Source organism: Salmo trutta, chromosome 24, assembly GCF_901001165.1.
Source record: "Salmo trutta chromosome 24, fSalTru1.1, whole genome shotgun sequence".
Lineage (NCBI taxonomy): Eukaryota > Metazoa > Chordata > Actinopteri > Salmoniformes > Salmonidae > Salmo > Salmo trutta.
This window is the reverse complement of record NC_042980.1, coordinates 14384653-14412242: the sequence shown is the minus strand read 5'-3', so window position 1 is coordinate 14412242 and position 27590 is coordinate 14384653. Positions and strand designations below refer to the sequence as shown.

Genomic DNA, 27590 nt, shown 5'->3' with positions numbered 1-27590 from the left:
TCCACCGCAGAGGTCTTAAGATGGGTTGTGTCCAAAAATGTTAAATTCCAACATTTTGTGAGGTTACTGATGGCAGCTGGACTTATGTCTAAATATTGTCAGGTTTAAAAAAATCACAAGATTTCACTGCCACTGACAGCGGTGTTTGTTTGCTTTGTCGTTTCAAAAAGTAGCTTGATGAGTGTCCAAAGTAACAGTGGAAGTTTGGAGGGGACGCCATCTTGGTCCCAGATCTCCACGTCCCTTTCTCAGCAACATATCACGGCAGTGGTGAAGGCCAAGGGAGGTAAAAAATTATATTATTGAAACAAAAGTATTTGCTAGTTACATGTTTTGTGTGTCGTTTTGTGGTACGTGTTAAGAATCATCTTGAAATGAATTGCAACTGACTAACACCGAAGCCATGGTGTGCAGCAGCCTGCTAGCTAGCCACTACAGACGAGTGTTTGCTGGTGGTGTCTGCAAATGTCCATGAGAAATAACATGAGGAACGTTAGCCACAGTACCTAAACTATTGATACAGTTCTTTGTTGGCAATATAAGTGAAGATTGTAGATGTTTCCATGCTGAAGTGGAGTAGTTGGCTAACTGACTACAGTACTGTAGTAGCCTAAGTTATCAACACTAGAGAATTTGCTATCCAGCTAAGGTAGCTAGCTAATATAGCTAGGTAGTTTTAATAACTACATACTGCTAGCTAGCTGTCTCCACCGGCTAGCTACGTTGACAGCGTTAGCTAGCTAGCTATTATCGGTTGTTGAATGTTGTATTTGCTAGACAGCAAGCTAATATGTCAGATTTAAATCAGGGTCGAGAGATGACATGGATGACCTATGGATTCAGTATTGCCAGATCTAAACGGAATTCTGTGGACTGTATGAAATGATATACAAATATATATCGATAGCTAGCAAATGCAAGTCTGGCGACCCTCCTTTCCTTTGACATGAAGTCGGGATGACACCTTTTTATTGCAGTAACCATCTAGGTACACTGCTGTGGAAACCCGATGTACAATTGACCATATCAGATTCAGAAACTGGGGGTTGTAATCATAATTGTATTGCACTCATTGACTAAATTAGGTATCCAACTATTACTATGCTAATGAGGGCACACCATGTATTTTCAATGGCTTGCGTGGACAGGACGGTGGCAATAGTTTGTAATTGGGCAGTGTATTACTTACGACACAAGTCTAGATGTTGAGGCGATGTAGCGGGCTAATGTGATGCTCATTAGCCATTACATGTTAGGTACTGTTTGGCCTAGCACGGATCATTTGACGGCCTTAAAGACACCCTCCAGTGCGTTTTTGAACATTTCCTATTGAAAAGCGAAATCCCAAGGATAAATCCCGGAAAGTACACACACGAAAGGGTAAAAAAAAAAATGTTTTTTTTAGGCACGACTGCAAACTTCAAGGAATAGGGCATTCATGGAGTTGGTTTTATGGGACGTTATGTCATCGGCCTCCCCTTTGCTTGAGGAGCAATAGAGAACAAAGAAAAACCCCCTTGTGCCATGTCATGACTTACCTGGACTACCTATTGATGTGCATTTTGTTAAGTAAATCAGGTGTTAAATGATGTGGAAAGGAGATTGGCATGCCACAATTATGTCTATTTTCAAATCTTCTCTCATTGATCGAGACAGGTGAGTGCCATGATATGCAGCACTTTGGGGTGGACACCCACCTGTCTCATTGAGAGAAGATATGAAATGGACAAGATGCCGGTGTACATGCTGGATACCTTCATGGAGCAAAATTATTTAATTTTAACTGAGTGTTTTCTAAATTCAAACAACCCCCCCCCCGCAAGTAGACTGGAGACGTGTTCTCTGGAGTGATGAAGCATGCTTCACCATCTGGCAGCCAACGGACGAATCTGGGTTTGGCGGATGCCAGGAGAACGCTAACTGCCTCAATCCATTGTGCCAACTGTAAAGTTTGGGGGAGGAGGAATAATGGTCTGGGGCTGTTTTTCATGGTTAGAGCTATGCTATGACATTCTAGACGATTCTGTGCTTCCAACTTTGTGGCAACAGTTTGGGGAAGGCCTTTTCCTGTTTCAGCATGACAATGCCCCCGTGCACAAAGCGAGGTACATACAGAAATGGTTTGTCGAGATCAGTGTGGAAGGACTGGACTGCAGAGCCCTGACCTCAACCCCATCAAACACCTTTGGGATAAATTGGAACGCCGACTGCAAGCGTGGCCTAATTGCCGAACATCAGTGCCCGACCTCACTAATGCTCATGGCTGAATGGAAGCAAGTTCCCGCAGCAATGTTCCAACATCTAGTGGAAAGCCTTCCAGAAGATTGGAGGTTGTTGTAGCAGCAAAGGGGGGACCAACTCCATATTAATGCCCAGAATTTTGGAATGACGTTTGACGACCAGGTGTCCACATACTTTTGGTCCTGTAATGTATTTAGAGCAAATGTTCTGTCAGCAGTGATTAACTGATTTCTAGACATTGTGCTAGTTGGTCACGTTCCGTAGATGGCTATATTTTTTGTTTGTAACCCAAACAATACTGAGCACAGTACCCCTTTAGTATAGAAGGCCACAGATGTGAAGAAAGTAGACTGAGCTGCATCAAAATAGTACAATTGTCTAATGCGTACTAAACTTACTCTGTTCACTACCTAATTAGACATTAAGACCTACATGCATGGGAAAACATTCAGTGTTGAAATATGAGTAGATGAACTGCATCCTCTAGTTAGCCAATAGTTGAGAGTTGTCAAAGAATTGTAACCCAGGATACATTTTCTGGTGGATTTATACAAACTGGGTACAAATTGTGCCATTTATTTTGATCTGAATCTAAGCTATAGGCCTAGCCTTATGCCAATGGGATTTTTGAATGACTGTCCAAGTGTCTGTCATCAACAGGTGGACACTATGTTGCACAGCATGGAGCTCAAATGACATCCACAGCATTCTAAGGGTTCAACCACTGGCTTGCGCAGGGGCTTGAATTTGGTTGCTTGGAATGTATTGGCTACATATTTATGCAGAATGTTTAGGAAATCATCCCTCCTTGCCAAAGAGAGAGGGCTTACACTCCACGCTTTCCTGGCTTTTTTAAATATGGAAACGCTTGTAGATCAAGTGCGCTCAACGCAAGATTATGCTTTTATTTTAAGAGGACCATAGTTTTTGTGTGGTGTGTTCACTACCAAGTTAATGGTGACGCGTATGAGAGCATGCACTGAGATGCTGTTGTAAAGTGAGAGCCGTGTAGTAGCCTGGTTCTTCAGACTATCATAAGGAAATGAAAGTGACATGACAACCTAGATCTTGTGGATTAAGCTTTTCCAGGTTACGAGTTGGTTCAGAACAGTTTGAGGGGTGTTTCTCTAGCACCCGTCTGTGTGCTTCATTTCAACCCTAAAATCATTAGGCTATCTGAAGTAGATGATGATATTTGGCATTTAAGTTGAGTGTTATTTACTGTTACGTCATCCTTGTTACATGACATTTCTCAAGTTACTTCATGTTGCACTGAAATATCTACTGGCAAGCCATAACGTTACCACACTCCATCACCTTAACCTCGCTTGTTTTTGTTAGGCTATATTGTAAATTATGGCTGGTGTTTCATTTTGTCACATTCTTTCAACTTTCTACTTTTGATTAACTATAAAATGTTATTGTTGTGCATAACTGCTGCTTATTATTACACTATTGGTGAAGAATAGAAAATACCTTGTTCCACTTGGGCAGTTGTTACATACAATTATATTAAATCAAATGCATCTTTCCAAAAGGAGATGCATAGCGTTGTTGCACTGCACTGTCCTGGGTTTGTACATTGATTCCCTAGAGCCCAAGTGCACCACATTTATTTCACCTCTACTCCACAAATGAGCTTAAGGGGCATCCATCTTGGGTGTCTTGGAACCTGCTGTGGTATCTGATCCTTTGTCCCCAGGGTGTTGTCTTTTTCTTTCTTTTGTATATTTCACTTGAGAGAGACTGCCTGCATCTGGTGTTGCAGCATCCACAGACTGCAGATGAAAAGCAAACTCTCTAATATAGATTACAGGGTAGTTGACATAGAATGGTAGCACGTATATTATATGAGTTATACAAGTAGGCTATGACCTGGCAATGAAATATTTTTCTTGCAGTGGACATTTTCGTAAGATGAACAGGAGTGTTCTGCTTCTCAGGGGAATTTGAAATTGTAGGTGAGGAAAGTGGATTGGAACGATGGGTAGCCAGATGGTTCTTTTGGATTTTGATGTGAAGCCAGTACAGGGAACAAATTACAATTGCCATGTCACTGGTGGCAGCACTTTAAAAACAGTAGCACTAATGAGCGATCAATGTAGGGGAACCATTATCTGGCATATTTTTAGACAGTCTAGCTCTCGCATACATTTTTTCAGAACAACCTATTTTGTAGTTTAGTTAATAGGTTGATGTAAGGGTGTTTGATTTTAAGAGAACTGCCAGAGAAGAATTTGATGTACATGTTTTTTCTCTGTTCCAGCTCTGATACGTTGGTGCTCTCTGTTAAAGCCAAGTGAAACAGCCAGGCCCAGGTCCCTTGGGCCTACTACACTTGTGGGAATTGTCTTGGAGACAGGCCTGCATTGTTCTCCAGGCTCATATTAGACAAGGTGGAGGAACTGTGTCATCTTGTCTGTGGGTGCTGTAAACCACAAGCTGGTGGGAAACCACCATGAACAGTACTGGCCATAGTAAAGGGGCTTGTACTGGACACACTGACTGCTTGAGGAAACCTGATGTCTGTAAAGGATATACAGTGAGGGGAAAAAAGTATTTGATCCCCTGCTGATTTTGTACGTTTGCCCACTGACAAAGAAATGATCAGTCTATAATTTTAATGGTAGGTTTATTTGAACAGTGAGAGACAGAATAACAACAAAAAAATCCAGAAAACACATGTCAAAAATGTTATAAATTGATTTGCATTATAATGAGGGAAATATGTATTTGACCCCATCTCAATCAAAGATTTCTGGCTCCCAGGTGTCTTTTATACAGGTAATGAGCTGAGATTAGGAGCACACTCTTAAAGGGAGTGTTCCTAATCTCAGCTTGTTACCTGGATAAAAGACACCTGTCCACAGAAGCAATCAATCAGATTCTAAACTCTCCGCCATGGCCAAGACCAAAGAGCTCTCCAAGGATGTCAGGGACAAGATTGTAGACCTACACAAGGCTGGAATGGGCTACAAGACCATTGCCAAGCAGCTTGGTGAGAAGGTGACAACAGTTGTTGTCACCTTGTTGGTGTGATTATTCGCAAATGGAAGAAACACAAAAGAACTGTCAATCTCCCTCAGCCTGGGGCTCCATGCAAGATCTCACCTCATGGAGTTGCAATGATCATGAGAACGGTGAGGAATCAGCCCAGAACTACACGGGAGGATCTTGTCAGTGATCTCAAGGCAGCTGGGACCATAGTCACCAAGAAAACAATTGGTAACGCACTACGCCGTGAAGGACTGAAATCCTGCAGCGCCCGCAAGATCCCCCTGCTCAAGAAAGCACATATACATGCCCGTCTGAAGTTTCCCAATGAACATCTGAATGATTCAGAGGACAACTGGGTGAAAGTGTTGTGGTCAGATGAGACCAAAATGGAGCTCTTTGGCATCAACTCAACTCGCCGTGTTTGGAGGAGGAGGAATGCTGCCTATGACCCCAAGAACTCCATCCCCACCGTCAAACATGGAGGTGGAAACATTATGCTTTGGGGGTGTTTTTCTGCTAAGGGGACAGGACAACTTCACCACATCAAAGGGACGATGGACGGGGCCATTTACCGTCAAATCTTGGGTGAGAACCTCCTTCCTCAGCCAGGGCATTGAAAATGGGTCGTGGATGGGTATTCCAGCATGACAATGACCCAAAACACATGGCCAAGGCAACAAAGGAGTGGCTCAAGAAGAAGCAAATTAAGGTCCTGGAGTGGCTTAGCCAGTCTCCAAACCTTAATCCCATAGAAAATCTGTGGAGGGAGCTGAAGATTCGAGTTGCCAAACGTCAGCCTCGAAACCTTAATGACTTGGAGAAGATCTGCAAAGAGGAGTGGGACAAAATCCCTCCTAAGATGTGTGCAAACCTGGTGGCCAACTACAAGAAACGTCTGACCTCTGTGATTGCCAACAAGGGTTTTGCCACCAAGTACTAAGTCACGTTTTGCAGAGGGGTCAAATACTTATTTCCCTCATTAAAATGCAAATCGTTTTATAATATTTTTGACATGCGTTTTTCTGGATTTTTTTGTTGTTGTTATTCTGTCTCTCACTGTTCAAATAAACCTACCATTAAAATGATAGACTGATCATTTCTTTGTCAGTGGGCAAACGTACAAAATCAGCAGGGGATCAAATACTTTTTCCCTTCACTGTACATCTTTGGCTTTTATTTAGGCGTTTCCTCCACCCTGTCTTTAACTTTACTGGATAGTTGAGCAGAATTTAGAAGATTTATGGCAGTACCTGAGATGTAGATTCACTTTTGACCGACATTGCATTTGGTAAGATATGTAAATAATCAGTGTCTCTCTGGCATTAGTTCTGACAGAGGAAGTGTTGCAGCAGACATGATGCACTGACTGAACAGGTGTTAAGAGACCTCATAGCCCTTTGTTGATACAAAATGGAGCGGTTGTTAGAGCAAGGCCTTGTCAGCTGTCTCCCAGAGGCCTTTAGGCTTGAGGGAGACAGTCCAATCCTATTCTCTGTCTAGGATGTAGCCTACTCGTTGAAATCCTTGTTTACATGTGAAATGATAAAGATCTAGCATAGGCTATTATTGAAACTCGTACACTACATGACCCAGGGGTATGTGGACAGCTGCTTGTCGACCGTCTCGTTCCAAAATCATGGGCAGTAATGTGGTGTTGGTCCCTACATTTTGCTGCTATAAGTCTCCACTCTTCTGGGAAGGCTTTCCACTAGATGATGGAACATTGCTGCGGGGACTTGCTTCCATTCAGCCACAAGAGCATTAGTAAGGTCGGGCATTGATGTTGGGCAATTAGGCCTGGCTCACAGTCGTGGTTCCAAGCACCCATCGAACACCTTTGGGATGAATGAGGTCAGGGATCTGTGCAGGCCAGTCAAGGTCATCCATGACTATCTCAAACCATTTCTGTATGGACCTCGCTTTGTACACAGGGGCATTGTCATGCTGAAGGGCCTTCCCCAAACTGTTGCCACAAAGTAGGAAGCACATCGTCTAGAATGTCATTGTATGCTGTAGCTTTAAGATTAAGGGGCCTGGCCTGAACCATGGAAAAACAGCCTCAGACCATTATTCCTTCTCCACCAAACTTTACAGTTGGCGCTATGCATCGGGGCAGGTAGCGTTCTCCTGGCATCCGCCAAACCCAGATTTGTCCGTTGGCCTGCCAGATGGTGAAGCGTGGTTCATCACTCCAGAGAACGTGTTTCCACTGCTCCATAGTCCAATGACGGCGAACTTTACCTCTCCAGCCAACGCTTGGCATTGCGCATGGTGATCTTAGGCTTGTGTGCGGCTGCTCGACCATGGAAACCCATTTCATGAAGCTCCCTACAAACAGTTCTTGTGCTGACGTTGCTTCCAGAGGCAGTTTGGAACTCTGTAGTAAGTGTTGCAACTGAGGGAAGATGACTTCATTTTAATGGTAGGTTTATTTGAACAGTTCTGTGAGCTTGTGGCTTATCACTTTGCGAATGAGCCGTTGTTGCTCCTAGACGTTTCGACTTCACAGTAACAGCACTTACAGTTGACCGGGGCAGCTCTAGCAGGGCATACATTTGACGAACTAACTTGTTGGAAAGGTGGCATCCTATGATTGTGCTACGTTGAAAGTCACTGAGCTTTTCAGTAATGCAATTCTACTGCCAATGTTTGTCTATGGAGATTGTATGGCTGTGTGCTTGATTTTATACACCTGTCCGCAACGGGTGTGGCTGAAGTAGCCTAATCCACTAATTTGAAGGGGAGTCCACATACTTATATATTACACAAGTGTCTTGATATAGAGCACCTAGTGTCATGTTTGGTTTGCCTTGAACACTCACTATGCAGAATGTGGTCAGCCACGTACTGGGATTAAGCTATTTTAGTGTTTTATAAAATGTTATCTTGAGTATAAATTTAGGACATTACATCTCCCTTTCTCTGTTCAGACATGAAGTAACCAGACATTTTGCCTATTAAACATTTCAAACTTCAGGAAATTGACAAGGGAACAATCCTCATTAGTTTTGCTTTATCACATCCTTTAGTTCTAAGTGGATAGCTCTTTGATAATGCCTTTTAACAGATTCTCTGCAACCTTTTTTATGGTTGGGGTATTCCTCAGGACTAATCTTCAAGTGTATTCTGAAGGTCTTCAGGATTCCTAGTCAATCCCGATTTGTTATCTTGCAGTTAATCCTTAAGAGTCTTAGCTGTTACTAAGAACATCATTTAGTTGTTTGATTTGGAGTTTTAGGACCCCTTTTAACCCCCAGGAAGAAGGACAACTTTTTTACATTTTCTGATAAGCGACTACTTATTTGGTTGTTTTCATACTGTCATTCCCAAACATTCTGTAAATGTGAAAATTCTATAGCAATATAGTGGCAAAGCAGGCTGTGTGTTTGGACAATTAATAGACAATGGAGTAAATAAAACCTAAACATCGGCCTAGTCCAGGATGGGAGTCTACAGACCGGTGTGCCATAGCCAACCAGAGCTACAGTAGGCCTTTATGCAAATAAGCCATTTGCCACAAGGGCCAGCCATCATTCACTTTGAACTGGACTGAGTTTTTACAGGCGGTAGCAACACTGTGACTTTAGATCAGGGGTTCTTAAACTTTTTTTAGCTTGGGACCCAAATGATAAATTCTGTGTTTTTCCTGGGACCCAAGCTTAGGAACATATGCAACTATATGTAAATATTGGTACATTTCATTGCCCTTATGCCCAAAACAAATGCAATATAGGCAAAAACAAATAACAATGAAATGGCCATATAAATAGCTAGTCATGTTTATTTCCCCCCATTTTAAAAACTGTTACATATCTGTCTAGGTTGGAACTGTTGCTGTTTAAAATTAAATAAATAATTTTCATTCTGAACTGGAACAAACTGATAACAGAACAGACACGCAGGCTTTTTGATAGTGTTGCACCAAGTAACAGTACAGATGAGAAATGATCAGGCCTACTGTACATCTTACTGTAGAAATTATTGTTGAAAGAAAGCCAAGGTTGGAGCTGCTGCTGTTAAAATAGTCTCTTTTTTATTTATTCTGAACTGGAATAAACTGATCCGGGCTGTATCACCTCCGGCCGTGTTTTGAAGTTTTAATAGGGCTGTGCACAATTATCCCAGCGTCGTCCAGGTTTGGCCGGGGTAGGCCGTCATTGTAAATAATGATTTGTTCTTAACTGACTTGCCTAGTTAAATAAAGGTTAAATTCAATTTGTTTTTTAAACAATCACACGGATGTAGACCGTTAAAACACACACAGTCCTAACTAGAGGTGTTTCAACAAGCAGGTCTATTTTGGGCTCAGTTTCTGACAGTGTAACACTGAGGTCATGCTCAGCATTGAGACTGTTTCTGTACTTGTTTAAGTAATCCAAAGTTGAGAACCCTGACTGACATAGGTATTTGGTGCCAAACAGGACCAGAACATCTACTGCTTTCTCAGTTAGGCAGGAGACTGCTTCCTGCTGTAGATGAGCAACCCAGAACTGTATGAGTGTGTTTGCTTCAAAATATATCTTGCTTCAATCAGTTTATTCCAGTTCAGAATAAAAATGATGACTTGTATTTTAACAGCAATGGTTCCAACCTAGACTTGTTTTCAACAATCATTTCTACAGTAAGCTGTACAGTAGGCCTGATCATTTTTCATCTGTACTGTTACTTAGCTAGCTACTGATAGGTTTGCTTGCTTTGGATAATGTTAGCTGTGTACAAGGCCAGGGGATTGTTTGAAAGAGAAATTCACATCTAACTACAATGAGATAGTACTCCCTTATTTCTGCTTATCATCACCTTTTATAAAATGACATCAATGCCTTGCTAGCTGACTTTTCCACTGTCGAAGCACTGTTTCCTGAAGCATTCTGCCCTGTTCTGAAATAATTCTCTGGGTATACTGTCATGCTGTGGATGTTTGGTGTGATAGAGCCTGGATTCGAATCAGGGACTGTAGTGGCGCCTCTTGCACTGAGATGCAGTGCCTTAGACCGCTGTGTCCATGTGCGTGTTAACTATTTAACTGTACTAGAATGCTTAAGGCCGCGAAAAGTTTTACTATCGGTACAGTTTTTATTTTAATTTTATTTTTTGGCAAGGAAAGTATCGGCCAAAAATGTAATATCGGTGCATCACTACTCTTGATCCAGCAGGGTATTCTGCTGTTACCAAGCAAATGCTTGATTTTGGATGAAGCAAACCACTCTGCTAGATGGCTAACTAGCTACTAAATTAGCAAACCAAATGCACAACTGGTAATCAAACTTTTCCCAGAGGCTGCTCCATGACGCTGCCGGCGGGAAGGGGTATTCGGAGTGGACTTCATCCAGCGCCTCCGAGTGTGTATTACTTGCTAATGTTCAGTCCCTGGACAGTAAAGTAGACGAGCTCAGCTCCCCGATGTCTATCTGGGGACTGTAAAATACTGGTTTACGGAATCATGACTCTTCTTATATACTGTGCCCGTCCATACAGCCAGCTGGGTTCTCAGTACATCGAACAGACAGGAATAAAGAACTCTCCGGGAAGAAGAGGCGGAGGTGTATGTTTAATGATTAACCGCTCATGGTGTGATTGTGATAACGTACAGGGACCTCACGTCCTTTTGTTTACCCGACCTAGAATACCTCACAATCAAGTGACGACCGTATTACCTCTCAAGACAATTCTCTTATGTTATAGTCACAGCCGTGTATATTCCCCCTCAAGCCAATACCACCACAACCCTCAAGGAACTACACTGGACTTTGTGTAAACTGAAAACCACACATCCTGAGACCGCAATTTATTGGAGCTCGGGGCTTTAACAAAGCAAATTTGAGGAAAACGCTCCCAAAGTTCTATCAAGACATTGCCTGTAGTACTTGCACTTCAAAAACAAATTTGTTACTCTCCCTTCCAGGATGGCTACAACGCCCTCCCTTTGGCAAATCAGATCATGGCTCCATTCTGCTCCTCCCTTCCTATAAGCAGAAACTTAAACAGGAATTACCTGTGCTAAGGTCTATGCTATACTGGTCTGACCAATTGGATTGTTTAAAGATTTGATCATGCAGACTGGGATATGTTCCGGGTTGCCTTCGAGAATAACATTGACGTGCACAATGACTGCGTTCATCAGGAAGTGTGTAGGGTGGGTTGTTCCCACTGTCTATTAAAACCTACCCAAACCAAAAACTGGATAGATGGCAGCATTTGCGCAAAACTGAAAGCGCAAACCACTGCATTTAACCACGGCAAGGTGACTGGGAATATGGTTGAATACAAACAGTGCAGTTATGCCTTTCGTATACAATCACAGGCAAAATGTCATTACAGAGACAAAGTGGAGTTGCAATTTACCGCCTCAGACATGAGACATATGTGGCAGGGACTCCAGACAGTCAGATTACAAAGCGAAAACCAGCCATGTCGCGAACAGTCTTGCACCCCCGGACAAGCTTAAACACCTTCACCTGCTTAGAGGATAACACGGCCTGCTCCAGAGGACTGTGGGTTTTCATTCTCCGTGGCCGATATCATGAAGACGTTTAAGCGTGTTAACCCTCGAAAGGCTGCCGGCCCAGACGTCATCCCTAGCTGTGTTCTCAGAGCATGCACAGACCAGCTGGCTGGAGTGTTTACGAACATTCAATCTCTCCCTATCCCAGTCTGCTGTCCCTACTTGCTTTAAGATGTCCACCATTGTTCCTTTACGCATGAAAGCAAAGGTAACTGAACTAAATGACTGTCGCCCCATCGCACTCACTTCTGTCATCATGAAGTGCTTTGAGGCGCTAGTTAAGGATTATATCACCTCCACTTTACCTTACACTCTAGACCCACTTCAATTTGCATACCGCCCCAATAGATCCACAGATGATTGTATTGACATTCCCAGCCTTAGTTACTTTCATCCATTTTTGTCCAGAATATTGAGTCATTAACTGAAACGGTGTAACCTGAATAGGGCTGGGTGGTATGCCATATTTTACTGTATACCGGTATTGATGTACAGACCGGTTTGAGTTTTTACTTTATCTTCTATAACAGTGTTTCAATGTTTGGTTTGTTAAATAGACCCTTTTCCAGTACACAACACACGGACGCCACTCACAGATGTATTTGTTGTTGCTGGCGTTCAATAAGAACTGGTGTTCTGCCACCAACTTGCACACATCTCCCTCGTTTGTAAACACAGAAAGGGGTCTTTGTGATATGCAACTCTGGTGCGTAAATTCCGTTTTGATAGTTTACTCTGTTTTATATTTGACTCATCTCTCTCCCTGCTGCTGCATGCCACTAACCACACCAAGCCCTGCCCCCTGTCACTCAAGGAGAGAGCAGTTGTTGGACCAAGCACTTTCTTGCCGTTCACTCTGCATGGGCCGATGGATGCAACAATGTTGGTGACATGCTGCTTTCCACAAGCGTTCTATAATTACACTATTTGTTTGTGCATCTTACTGTTTGCTAGTTTGTCTTTTATTAGCAAGGTTTTGCTCAAATAATTTGTTAGCTGCTAATGCTAATCGCTAGCCTGCTAAATGTTCTAAGAGTCAGAGCAAACATAGCTAGTTGGCTAATACAGCCTGGTACCGATTCTGATGTAGGCCTAGATAAGATACCATTGCACAAACATGCTTATCAGCGAGTAATAGCCAACCTATTCATTCACCTAACTAGCTACGTGAAGTAAGGGAACATGTAATGTAACATCTAATTGGGGCCACCTGGAAACACTGACCAACACTGGTTCTTACTCTGTCAATAATTCCTCACTGACTTATTCATGTCAGACAATTTATTCTAGGTCCTTCCCACTGTTTCCAACTATAGAATAATCATAATTTCCATGATTCCAATAGTTCACCAATTAACTATGTCTTGATTTTTTGGGGCTTGTATCATGCTTTGTGGCACAGTGTGGAAATGATGATAAAAGTGCATAAATGTATTTTTGTTTAGAGTTGTATTGAAGCCCCATTTTGAAATAACTTATTTGTATTGCCACCCTAGGGTCATGAACTACTCAAAGCATATTGAGTATTTATTATTAAAAAAAATCTAATACCGTCAAACGTGACAAATCGGTATATGATATTTTGTCCCTATCGCCCAGTCCTAATCCTGAATGGGTGGAGGTTGCAAACAATATACCAGGCCAGCTGTGAGTTACAACCTGATAGCAGTATTTTTGGGACTACCAGGAAATGTATTGGTGAATTATATTAATCATGCATTGAATTGCATCCATCTACTCTGCCAACAATGCTTTACTGTACATCATGGAATTGAGTCAAATATAACCTATTTTTAAAACCTTATAAAGTTGGTTTTGTAGCATTAACTGGGAATTTGATAGTTTTGACTGATTTAGGATTATCTGTTTCATATCTGCGAAATAGTTACTCAGTTCTACTTTAAAGTGTCTGTCCTATATACAGTATGAGCGATTATAAGAAATACTACATTTTGGGGCACTAAACTACAATGTACATGGAGTATACAAAACATTAAGAACACCTGCTCTTTTCATGAGACTGACTAGGTGAAAGCTATCACGGCATTTAATTATATTTTTGGTCCCACAGCCACTGTGGCAGGTAGATTTAAAAATCTACCACCCACTCAGATTTGAACAACCAAAATAGTTTTCTTTTTTGCAATTACACTAACAAAACACAAAAGCAGATGAGCGTGCTTTGTAATATTCCTAAAACCATAAATGTACTACTAGTAAGAAGTAATGTGGTATATTTTAATTTCATACATTTTGTGACTGAAGTCTTCACAAAAAATATTACAGATGAGAGAAATTCACCTGCCCCTTTAAGTGTGGGAAGTTACCGTGGTAACGTGACTAGTCATATGTGCATGTGAAATTGAGTATGACCAGCTGCAGCTTTTTTTTTTTTCTCTTCCCTAGCAGTTGAAACTTAAACATTGATACTACATGACCCAAAAGTATGTTTGTGTGTGTGTGGACAGCTACTAGTCTGTTCTGATTCCAAGTGTTATTTCATAGTTCTGATGTCTTCACTATTATTCAACAATGTAGGAAATAGTAAAAATATATAGAAAAACCCTGGAATGAGCAGGTGTCAACTTTTGACAAATGGAAGTGAAATGCTCACTCTGTGGAGCCTTGACCACCCGCCAACATGGCTGGTGTTAATTTTAGGCCCTGAAAGCTGTGATGCCTTATTGATGTCATTTGGTAAATTCACTTCAACCAGTGTAGATGAAGGGGAGGAGACTGGTCAAAAGAAGTATTTTTGAGACATGAATTGTCTATGTGTGCCATTCAGAAGGTGAATGGGGAAGACAAAATATTTAATTGCGTTTTGAACAGGGTATCGTAGTAGGTGCCAGATGCACTGTTTTTCCTAATGTTTGGTATACTTCCATTCATTTAAAAAAAACAATTTAATTAATTTTTTTGTACTGATCCCGGCATACCTTCAGACGAGCCGTGTGAGACTCGTGGGCGTCCTAGAGCAAAACAACAGACATGTTTGTGAGATTCTCACCTTTCCATAGACGGGTCATATTAGTGCGTAGCCCAAACTGGACGCTACAAACAAGTTGGTAGTCGGTACCCATTACTAGAGTAAAACCGAGAACATCACTGTGTTAGTGAGGGGCTCATCTTTCCATTGAGTGGTCATATTAGTTAGTATGCCAAACTGTTCGGATGATAGACGTTTTCAATTTTTCGAGGCGTCTCGTGGTCTGACAAACACAGCTGTACCTCGGCCACCTTCCACCGCAGATTCGAAAGGCTGCCCTTCAGTAGATTGAGATGCAGCCCATGCAACAACAAAAATGACTGACGCAGGGAGCAGTGGGAGAGGGAGGAGCAGCATGAAACAGCTGAGATTCAGACTTTCTCTCAGTACTGGTTTTCATATCAACTTTATTTAGTTGTCCAGAAGCCAAAGGCACAATCCTAGTCGTATTAACAACCCGTCCTCGTTGTTGCATGTTTACATTTTCCCTCAAAGTTTCGAACGGAGATGTTCATCTCTGTCACATGAAACGGCTCGCATCAGATGCGTCTTTTTAGAATGGTGTCTTCCCGCAAATTGGATTTTGGCAAATGTTTGAAAATGTGTTCCAGTCTCTGCTTCATTACTGTAGTTTCATGTTCAATAATATGAGAGGATAGGCTTGCTATTGTTGCATGTTTTTTATTTAAGCTTTTAATGAAAAATGTCAGTTCCTTCCATGCATAGCATTTTCTGTTTGTCACGTCATTTTACTGTTTGGAACGAATTTAACTGTTTGTTAACCGGTTAATAGGGGTTGGTTAGTCGGCAACGAAATTGACCAAAATTTGCATCTCTTGTAGGAAATTTTGCGAGCCAGTGCTAACTAGCGTTGGCACAATGACTGGAAGTCTATGGTACTGTATCTACTAGCATGCTAGCAGTTACCGTAGACTTCTTAATTTCGCTAACGCGATTTAGCAATTGCACTAACGCTAATTGGCAACTTTCTTCAAACTGCATGCAGAGACATAAACATGGTATCCACGAGTTCATTGGACTCTGGGGAAGTAGATAAAGGGCTTCATTGCCAAAATCCTGAAGTATCCCTGTATCAGCCTGAAACTGAATTAGCTGTATACCTGGTCTCAGTTATGGTCGAAGCTTCAGATCAAGTCAATGAAATGCAACAGTTTTCAGATAGATAGGGGTGGACTTCAGTGTGCTTTCTGTAGTTTGTCTCAATTTTGTCATGAAGAAATTGTAAAAAGAGCCAGACATTCTGGTTTTCTTTGTATAGGCCTAAAAGAATAGGTAGACGTAGGTATAAATTAAGAGTTCCATAAGGTGCAACATAAACATTGTGATGTTACATTGCCTGTCCCAGTGACCCCCTCCCCATACAAGACTGGAACACACAAACAAAACTCAAGACACTTTCATTTGGACTGCATTGCCTCATTAACATCTCACCTTCAGAACGAACACAAGGGGACAGCTGTGAGTGGGAAAAGGCTCACAAACCAGCTTTGTGAGCCTTTTCTAACAGCTGTGAAATATGATTGACTGAAAAGCCTTTTTGAGGCTTGGCGTCCTACTCTAATGGTCACCATTCATAAAATGTTCTACTGAAACGTTTCAAATAAAGCCTGACATAGAAGTGATGATCATGATGCAGTCAGGTCTACTCTGCAGCGTTGGATGACTGAGAGGAATGTGAGGATGTAAGGAACAGTAGGCAATAAGTGGTTAATATTCTGTGACGGTGTTTCTCTTCTCTTCCAGGCACCATGGAGGAGCTGCACAGCCTGGACCCCCGGAGACAGGAGCTGCTGGAGGCTCGCTTCATGGGCGCGGTCACTGGCACTGGGGGCAGTACCGGGGGCAGCACTGGCAGCACCAGCGGGGGAACCAAAGTGTGTGCGCTTGCCTCAAACCCCTGATCCCCATACACTTGGCTGCATGTTTTCAGCTAGTCTAATTGTCTGTCAGGCTTATTTTGTGTAACAAAAATAAAGTAAATAGTTGTCATGGTTTCTTTTCAGAAGAATGTTACGACGTACTTCTGTTTTTGATTTCAGGGCATGACGAACAATGACTGCTCAAATCAAAGTTTTGGAAGCCTGGGGTCCTCCAGTGACAAAGAGTCAGAGGTATGTTTCTTAACATGATGTTCTTACAGTTTTAATGAAACATTATATAATGAATCAATGTACATGTTTGTTTGAACGGGCTCTTGTCAGACAATATAACTGGTTTCCAAGGCTTTTTTGTTTTTTTGTCTTTGACATTCCATCCTTTTGTTTGGATTAGACCTATGTTTTAATTGGATGTTAGATGTGGGCTGGTTGGTGTGAGCAGGGAGATCCCACAGGGGGAGAGGAGCTGGACCCTCATGGTCCTCTGTCACTGGTGAAAATGTCAGACGCAACCTAAGATGGAGCTAGCTCTAGAGAGAATAAAAATGTGCGGAATCTTGTTGTAATTAAACTGCCTTCTTGTGACGCATCATGCCACAAGCTCTCACCTCTCTGTACAAACACGGTCTGTGCCAGGGCAGCCTGATCACAGGCGTCATGCTGCGTCTGCGCCTCCCTCCACGCTGTTTTCCTGTGTTTGGCAGCACAGCTCTACGCTAATGAAGGCAAAACACAAATGGCTTCCAACTTGGGAGGGGCTCCAGTGTCGCAGCCTGTTTGTGTGGGGTGGTGGGCTCCAACATTGTCTGGAATAAAGAAGCCTGAAGCACTGCAGTGGAGTGTGTGCGTATACTAGCAACCCGACTGTGCAGGTGACTGTCTGCTCCCTTCCCTTCTGTACAGTTTGACTGGTTTAATAAGTCACTGATGGAGGCCTGTGTGTGAGCATGATCGAGGGGGGGAGAGGAGGCAGAATAAATCCTCTCTGGCCTCCTCTGCTGCTGAATCTGCACAGATGTCACCCACACAGATGCTACCATACGTCATACACTCCCTAATGATGCACTGTTGACACACTCAATCAGACTAGCACCTGTCAGCAGATTCTCTGCACAAGGCTCTGTCCTGGCCCTGGGGTTTTGCATAAATATTACGAGGATTCCTCTGCCCGGCTGAAATTGGCTACTCCTTTTTGATTTAGTTTGGGTTTTCTCAGTTTAAGCATTTTAATATTTTTATTTTGTAGGGCAGAAAGAATCCTCATGTTATCTTGTTGGTTGGTAATTAATTAAATTGGTTGATCATGATTATTCCTTGTTATTTGGAGATCTTGTTTTTTTCCCCTCATAAGTTTAGCTCCTGAAGGCTTCGTTTACACAGGCAGTCCATTTTTAACTAATTGGTCTTTTGCCCAATCAAATCAGTTCTGAAGAGGATCTGTGATTGGTCAAAAGATCAGAATTGGGCAGTGTGTGTATACTCTGTCATTGAGATTTGAATCAGACATTAGAAAAGGCTAGTTAATCTTTGTGCCACAGTTACCTGCTGTAGTTGCTTTTCTTGTCTTTATTTCTCACAGCCTGTGGCCCAAAACTGCCAACAGGCTGCATTGGCCATAGATAAACATCCTCTCTCAACTGTTGAAATTCTTCCATTACAGTCTTATTAAGCTTTCCAATACAATGAATCTCTGTCAAAACAGGCTAATTATAAACGGTATTAGTTATGTATTTCATTACATTGAACTCATTCTCTGTACCCCTCTTGTGTTTGCAGAGCTCCGATGTGAAAAGGGGGAGCTCTCCTGCATATTCGGTAGGTACTCCATTGTATTTGGAATACTAGGCTATGTTCCCCTTCATTTGTCATCTGCTGGGCGGTAGACAGCAGTGGTCGGTCAGTTCACCTACATTCAGGAACTCCCTAGCAGGCTGTAGGTTAGGCATTTTGCTGCTGCTACAGTATATTCACAACGCTTTTGTTTTTCAGAACAGTCATTACATCCTCATCTTGACATTTCAAGGAAAGTAACTGTACTTGTACAACCTACCAGATGATGGTGGTTATTGGTTAAACTCAGTTTTTCTTGGACAGACTCCTGAAAAGAAACACTCTGAATCATCCAGAGGAAGAAAAAGGAAACCTGATATCCAATCAGAGAGCAGCCAAGGTAACTTCCCTTAAGCTGTTTCTGTTATGCTCCGGGTACATATAGTCACTGCTGTATGATGGCCATAATTTATAAATGAAAGTCAAATGGTAAATGTATTTTCTCTCTCACAGGGAAGTCTATCGTGCGAGGACCCAAAATTAGTGATTATTTTGATGTAAGTTACATGAGTTGGGAGCATGCTAAATGTTTTTTTTTTTAAATTAAAGTTCTACTCTTAATGTCCCTGTGTGCTGGAGCACCACGTTTGGTGTTCATCTGAGAGGTGTTTTTGTTTTGGAGAATATCAATGAAGCTCCATTTCACTCAGAGGCAGTAAACAGAACCTAACATAAAGGAGGCTTTCTGTGCCTCTGTTTTTGCCAAGTGGCAGGCAATGATGGCACTCACACTGGTGGCCTCTCTTTCTCCAGTTCCAAGGAGGGAACGGGTCCAGTCCTGTGAGAGGTCTCCCCCCAGTGATCCGCTCACCCCAGAACTCACATTCCCACACTGCGCAGGGTTCCAGTGTAAGTTACCCCATATCCACTTCAATTCATTTACCGCTTGTTGCCATTTGAAACAGAAGACGGTAAGTATCCTTGTCCAGGCCAGAACAGCCCAGAGCCAGACCAGCCTATTTTAAGCAGTCTGTTTTTATAAGTAATATTGATGGTACAATTAGATATGCAAACAATTGTTGTCCCTTGTGTTTCAGATTAGGCAAAACAGCTCATCTCCTACGAGTCTGTCTTTTGGGGACCATGTGATGCATCCTAAGCAGTTAGCAGTCAAATGTGTGCAGGTGAGGATGACATCCATTAGTATGTGTATTCAGCACTTTTTGAATAACTGACATTGTGTTGGAGCATTTTAAGAATGTGTTCTATTTGTTTTTTGCTGCAGACTGACCTGACGGGGCTCAAGTTGGCTGCCCTTGAAAGTAACAAGAACCTGGACCTTGAGAAAAAAGAAGGCAGAATAGATGATTTGCTTAGGGTAAGAAAAGCTGTCTAATGAGCACAAAGAGAACCTCAGCATAAACTCAATGAGGGACTTAAGAACTTCAAGTGTCAGTGATGTAATACTCTGGCACAACAACACGGATCAATTAAAACACAGCTCGGTGTGCTGCCAGTGGACTCAAAGTACTTACAATAATGCATGTTATCCATGCTAGACTGTCCGTCTTAATTCTGTTTAGAGGTCCTGGGTGTTAGAATTGTAATGATTAACCTAATGTGTGTTTCTCCATAGGCAAACTGTGATCTCAGGAGACAGATAGATGAACAACAGAAATTACTTGAAAAGTACAAAGAACGCTTAAATAAATGCATTACCATGAGCAAGAAGTTGCTCATAGAAAAGGTACTTTCATTTCAAAGTGGAATGTCTAAAGCCTGGCATGTCTGGCTTTTGACATTGTGCCAAGTCTTTTGCATTTCCGTGTGAGTAATCAGGTATTGCGTATCAGTCCGTGATGTCTGACATTGTGCATATGTTGCTTAGAGCACCCAGGAAAAGCAGGCGTGCCGGGAGAAGAGTATGCAGGACAGACTACGATTAGGCCATTTTACCACTGTACGACATGGCGCCTCCTTCACAGAGCAGTGGACAGATGGCTTTGCCTTCCAAAACCTAGTCAAGTGAGTACCTTAGTCTCCAGGTCAACTTAACTTTCAACTATGATGTGGTTGGCAAGCTACATGTATTTCTCTTTCAACCAGGTATCAAAGACATCTGTAGAATTAGTACAACATGTCCCTTTTTATTCTAAAGCCTTAGCCAGGGTTAAACGCAAGCGTAGCGGAAATGGTATTGATTGGATATAACATCTTTATCTGCAGACAGCAAGAGTGGATAAACCAACAGAGGGAGGAAATCGAGAAGCAGAGAAAACTCCTAGCAAAGAGGAAACCCCCATCCTCCAGCAACTCCCAAGCACCAACCACAAACTCTGAGCCAAAGCAACGCAAAACCAAGGCAGTGAACGGAGCGGAGAACGATCCCTTTCTCAAGCCCAGCCTACCTCAGCTGTGAGTGCCCTTGTCCTCCTTACTTGTGGTTAAGCCTAAATGCATAAGACGCTAGATATCTATGAACATGTATGCCTGATCCTGCTGCTTTCATTAGTAATTTTGTTGGTTCATTCCGAAGGTTGACTCTAGCAGAGTACCATGAGCAGGAGGAGATTTACAAACTGCGACTCGGGCATCTCAAAAAGGTCAGTGTGTAGATGCCCAACCTGGCAGGGCCAGGCAACATGAGATGACCTTTCATTGTTTCATATGTCACATTGTTCATCAAGACAATGAAATGGGGATAAGACAAACTAATAGTGGTTCTATATCAGGATGACTGCCTAGAGATTCTGTGGATTCTTTAAAAAAAAAAAAAAAATTAAACCTTATAGTATATTGAATTATTAGTTTTCCTAGGGATTAAGCATCAGACAGATTTCCCTAGACAGACTTTCTACCACGTCAACCGTTAGTTTTTAAAATGACTTGTCAGCTTCGGTGTAGAAGTGGGTTTTGATGCGCTCCCCTCTCCTTGTAGTCAGTCCTCTGATGTTCCTCTTTATGTCTGTTTGTGTGAATCATTACAGGAAGAAGCTGAAATCCAGGCGGAGTTGGAGCGTCTGGAGAGAGTGCGGAACCTTCACATTCGGGAACTTAAGAGAATAAATAATGAGGACAGTTCACAGTGAGTCTTATCACTGGAATGAATCTCTGTGACGTCAGGGCATACGCACAAGGGCTCCTGCTGACAACCATAGATTGTTCAGTGAGGCAGTAATGGCCATGTCATGGTGTTTTTCACAGTACGTTAAAAATCATTCTTGATGTCAGTTTTCCATTCTGCAACTTGAGGTAAAATGAGCCAGTGTTTTTTTTCACCGACTAGCATTTCAGTAACAAGGTCCGACTTAATGTCTTTATAGGGATTAGTCGTCTTTGTGTTGGTGGAAGTCCTACCATTTGACTAAGTTCGTAATGAATTGCTAACATTTTTTTTTTTTTCTCTCCCGCTAAAGATTCAAAGACCATCCGACTTTGAACGAGAGGTATCTACTCCTGCATCTTCTGGGAAGAGGAGGCTTTAGTGAAGTTTACAAGGTGAGTCTATCGGAGTTTTCATGTGTCATCAGTTGCATCTGCAAGTCTTTGTTTGAATAGACCAGTCAGAACTCTTCTGTTTATTATAGGCGTTTGACTTGATTGAGCAACGGTATGCTGCTGTGAAAATTCACCAGCTCAACAAGAACTGGAGGGAGGAGAAAAAAGAGAACTATCACAAGTATGTTCAACATTAAATAATTGCCACTTTTGCCATGTTCTGTTCATCAACACTGTGAAAAGTAACTTTTTAAAAAGCATTGCTCTGCTTTAGATCATTTTAGAAAAGCAGAGTCAGTTTTATGAATTACTATAACAATGGCACAGTTTTGTGTGTAATTCGCTGGCTTTAAGCCTTTGGTTTTTCTAGTCCGTAAGCTTAGTGTCTGGGTTAGCCAATCAATCAGTCATACCTCCACCTCTCTGCGCTCTTACTGTCTTGAGTCATTCCTTTGGTTGCCCATGGTAACACTGCTCACCTTGTTGCAGACACGCCTGTCGAGAGTACCGAATACACAAGCAGCTGGACCACCCCAGAATCGTCAAGCTGTATGACTACTTCTCACTGGACACAGACACGTAGGTGACCCTTCCTCATTATACTGACGATATGTCCTCATGACATCCTCTCATCACTGCCTTTTACACATTGCCCTCACAGGTTTTGCACAGTTTTGGAGTACTGTGAAGGAAATGACCTGGACTTCTACTTGAAGCAGCACAAGCTAATGTCAGAAAAGGAGGCCCGCTCCATCGTCATGCAGATTGTGAATGCTCTCCGATACCTGAACGAAATCAAGCCCCCCATCATCCACTATGACCTCAAGCCAGGTGAACAGACACACTTCACACACTGCAGGGATATTATGGTTACCTTTCCATCTGTAAAGAGAGCCTCAGAACACAGGATATGTGCTCATTTGTTCTGTTCCAATTTCAAGGTAACATCCTGCTTGTGGATGGCACAGCTTGTGGGGAAATCAAAATCACAGACTTCGGTTTGTCCAAAATCATGGATGATGACAGCTACGGTGCAGATGGCATGGACCTGACCTCACAAGGAGCAGGGACCTACTGGTAGTGAACTGCCACCAAATATGGATAAATAAGCAGTGTGCCTTCAAAGTATTCACACCCCTTGACTTATTCCACATTTTGTTTTGGTACAGCCTGAATTCAAAATGTATTAAGTAGATTTTTTTTTTCTCTCACCCATCTGCACATGATACCCCATAATGACGATGGTAAAACAAAGGAATTTTTTTTGCTAATTTTTAAATACAGAAATATGTAATTTACGTAAGTATTCACACCGCTTTCCTTTGACGTTCCAATTTGAGCTTGGGTGCATTCAATTTCCTTTGATCATCCTTGTCACTACAACTTGATTGGAGTCCACCGGTGGCCAAATTGTATGGACATGATTTAGAAAGAAACACCTGTCTATATAAGGTCCCGCAGTTGACAGTGCATGTCAGAGCAGAAATTCTACCATGAAGCCCAAGGAGTAGCTCAGTAGTTTTCTGAGAAAAAATTGTGATGAGGCATATATCTGGGGAAGGGTATAAAACCATTTCTAGAGTGTTAAAAGTTTCCTTTCACCACAGTGGTCACCATCATTTGTGAAAAGACGACAAATTATGGAACTACCCAATCTCGGTCTAGAGCTGGCTGGCCAACCAAACTCAGCAACCGGGTAAGGAGGACCTTTGTCGGGGAGGTGACCAAGAACCCAATGACCACTCTGACAGAACTACTGAGTTCCTTAACTGAGATGGGAGAACTTGAAGGACGACAGTCTCTACAGCACTTCACCAATCTGGTCTTTATGGGATAGTGGCCAGACGGAAGCTACTCCTGAGAAAAAAACAAATGACAGCATGCCTGGGGTTTGCAAAATAGCATATGTACGACTCCAAGCATAAGACAAAAGATTCTGTAGTCTGATGAGACAAATGTAACTCTGGCCTGAATGCAAAGTGCTGTGTCTAGAGAACCAGGCACAGCTCATCACCCATCTAACACCATCCCTACCGTGAAGCATTGTGGTGGCAGCATTGGGATGCTTTTCAGCAGCACGGACTGGGAGACTGGTAGGGATAGAGGAAATGGAGCCAAATACAGAGAAATCCTTGATGAGAACCTGCTTCAGAGTGCAAATGACCTTTAAATTTGCATTCCAACAGGACAATGACTCCGAGCATACAGCCAAAGCAACACTGGAATGGCTTCAGAACAAGATTGTGAAAGTCCTTGAGTGGCCCAGCCAAAGCCCAGACTTGAATCTCATTTAAAAATCTGTGGAAACACTTGAAGATTGCTGCTCCCCGTCTAACTTAACAGAGATTGAGACAATCTGTATGGAAGAATGGGAGAAAATCCCCACGTCTAGATGTACAAAGCTGATAGACCTAACCAAGGTGACTCAATGCTGTAATTGCCACCAAAGGTGCTTCTACAAAGTATTGACTCAGTGGTGTGAATACTTATGTAAATGTGATTTCTGTATTTCATTTTCAATAAGTTAGCAAACATGTCTAAGCATGTTTTCACTTTGTCATTATGGGGTATTGTGTGTAGATAGGTGAGAGATATATATATTTTGAATTCAGGCTGTAACACAACTTTAGAATAAGTCGAGGTGTACGAATACTTTCTGACGGCTCTGTATCAGGACCAGCACATGATTTTGATGATATGATGCTAGACTTATGGACAGATTTTTTTGTTTTGTGTTCTCTCAAAGGTACTTGCCTCCTGAGTGTTTTGTTGTTGGCAAAGAACCTCCAAAGATCTCCAACAAGGTGGACGTGTGGTCTGTTGGCATCATCTTTTTCCAGTGTTTATATGGAAGAAAAGTAAGTGTTAGAGAACTGGCTTTATCGACTAATAAAATAACTTATTTTTACAACACTTAACTCGTCGCCTTATTTTTATCTTTCAGCCATTTGGTCACAATCAGTCTCAGCAGGATATCCTGCAGGAGAACACAATTCTTAAAGCAACCGAAGTTCAGTTTCCTGTCAAGCCTGTTGCCAGTAATGAAGCAAAGGTCTGTGGGAGAAGTTGTTCTGAATATTACCATCTGACTGCAATTGTCACTTCTATTTAATATTTTGGGATTGTTTTATGATTTAGCAATTCCTGTATAAACATTGCTTTTGTTGAGACATCTAGTGTTCATATAAGATAAACCGACATTACAGCCCCTTGTGAGATGCATTTCTGTCCAGTCATGATCGCCATCATACTCAGCGTCTTGCTCCAATGTTTCATTTAATTGGTTCTGAGTGCTTTGTTTTTTTGAATGATGTCTCCTTTATTCCCCAAGGCCTTTATAAGGCGTTGCTTGGCATACAGGAAGGAGGACCGGTTTGATGTTCACCAGCTGGGAAGGGATTCCTACCTGCTCCCTCACATGAGGAGGTCCAGCTCTTCAGGGAATCTGCAGCTGGGCGCTGGTGGCTCAGGACCTGCCTCCTCCAGCATCATCTCATACTGAGGGCCGGCTGTGCACTGACTGGCTGCACCACGCCTGCAGAGCCCTCTCCCCCACAGGACCAGGTGTGTGGGAGAGGAGCTGCCTGCCAACCAGTGGTGTATGGAAGGCATTTGGACCCTGCAGACTGAATGGTGTGGAATTTGGCCTTTGCCTGGACTGTGCTGGATTTCAAATGGGTGTTTACTAAAGACTTATTAATGAATGGATGTTTAAAAGAATATGAGTAAATTACCTTGTGAAGGTTGACTAGAGCACTGCTACAGACAGTACCTTAAATAATTGTGACTGGACACTTTCTGGTGGAAGCCTTACAGGGCCTAAGGGATACCTGGCAGCCCGCCGTTTAGAAGAATGAACATGGTCCCACAGGGGTGATTTAACTTCTAGGACAGTCTTTTCTTTTTTTTTTGTAGATCTGCAATGATTTCACCATCAATTTGGCTGTATGTTTTTTATTTTCAGAAAGTGTTGGGTTTTGAGTTGTACAATTAGCCATGAGAATGTAATTTTTAGCATATGTGGGATCTGTCATTTAGGCCCAGGCAGCATACTAATGTTGAATGCACAAAATAACCAAATGTCAATGTACAGAATCCTATGCAGGTAAGATTTTAATGAATTTCTTCGAGAGTACATGTATATTTGCTGTACAGAAGACGATTTTCAGATTTCGAACTGCAGCTGTACCATTCTGTACAAATGTTTAAAGGCCCAGTGCAGTGATTATTTTTATTTATTTTTTCCTCTCCCCCCCTTTAGTTTTGTATACACATTACCACACTGAGGTTGGAATAATACTGTGAAATTGTGATAATTATGATGATGCCCTTTAGTGTAAGAACTGTTTAACAAGACCACCTGAAATGTTTGCCTGTGTGGTGGGATGGAATTTTGGCCTGCCTGCTGACATCTCCAGGCGGTAAATTAGTTTATAGATCAATAAGAGTTCCAAACCTCACTGCTAATAACAGCTAGTTTTCCCCTCCCCACTCAGACCACTATCAATTCTTTGCTTCAGAAATTGCTATGTTTTGTTTCTGACCATATTTTCTATTGAAAATCACAGTAAGGTACTTAATTGTTACCCAGAAATGACTTGATATTGAGATAAAAATGGCTGCATTGGACCTTTAACAATTTCTCTTGTACTTTTTTTTTTCTCTTTGTTTTACATTTTTGCTGCTTTTGATGTTGCTCTTAATTTTTAGGGCTGTATGTTCCACTCTGGGTACAAAATGTACAGTTCTGTAAAAACAATAAATGATGACGATGATAAATACCAGGGAATCACAGTATGCTATACAACGGATTTCTTTTGGAGACTACGATGGGAGGAGCTCTCCAGTGTTCTGTGACTTGTGTATGTTTTGATGGATGGATGAAGTTGTGCTTTCTCAGTCAGTGTAGTCCTGACATGAGTTACAAAGAATTCCAGTCTCATCTTAAATTACATACAGTGCATTCTTAAAGTATTCAGACCCCTTGAATTTCTCTTTTACGTTACAGCCTTAATCTAAAATGTATTAACCCCCCCCCCCCCATCGATCTACACACAACCCCATAATGACAAAGCAAGAACAGGTTTTTAGAAATGTTTGCAAATGTATTAAAAATAAACTGACATTTGCATAAGTATTCAGACCCTTTACCCAGTACTTTGTTCAAGCAACTTCGGCAGCGATTACAGCCTCGAGTCTTTGTTATGATGCAACAAGCTTGGCACCTGTATTTCGAGTTTCTCCCATTCTTCTCTGCAGATCCTCAAGTTCTGTCAGGTTTGATGGGGAGTGTCGCTGCACAGCTATTTTCAGGTCTCTAGAGATGTTTGATCGGATTCAAGTCCAGGCTCTGGCTGGGTTGCTCAAGGACATTCAGAAGCCACTCCTGCATTGTCTTGGCTGTGTGCTTAGGGTTGTTGTTGTTGTCCTGTTTAGAAGGTGAACCTTCAGCCTGAGGTCCTGAGTGCTCTGGAGCAGGTTTTCATCAAGGATCTCTGTACTTTGCTATGTTCATCTTTCCCTTTCCTGACTATTCTCCCAGTCCCTGCTGCTGAAAACATCCCCACAGCATGACGCTGCCACCACCATGCTTCACCGTAGGGATGGTGCTAAGTTTCCTCCAATGAATGCCAAAGAGTTCTATCTTTCATCAGACCAGAGAATCTTGTTTCATGGTCTGAGTCCTTTAGGTGCC

The 27590-nt window shown here is 42.2% G+C and overlaps 1 protein-coding gene across 1 annotated transcript; it reads left to right on the top strand.

The window, feature by feature from the left end:
* Positions 1 to 26684, top strand: LOC115160751 (serine/threonine-protein kinase tousled-like 1-B). Its single transcript, XM_029711112.1, has 22 exons — positions 1 to 286; positions 16494 to 16624; positions 16790 to 16861; positions 18404 to 18442; positions 18722 to 18797; positions 18911 to 18954; positions 19211 to 19306; positions 19495 to 19581; positions 19683 to 19775; positions 20034 to 20144; positions 20286 to 20422; positions 20624 to 20812; positions 20934 to 21000; positions 21385 to 21482; positions 21814 to 21895; positions 21985 to 22076; positions 22385 to 22474; positions 22557 to 22726; positions 22837 to 22972; positions 24642 to 24753; positions 24840 to 24947; positions 25227 to 26684. The coding sequence occupies exons 1-22, from the start codon at positions 178 to 180 to the stop codon at positions 25395 to 25397; spliced, it is 2310 nt and encodes a 769-aa protein (XP_029566972.1). The 5' UTR covers positions 1 to 177; the 3' UTR covers positions 25398 to 26684.
* Positions 26685 to 27590: the final 906 nt, after the last annotated feature.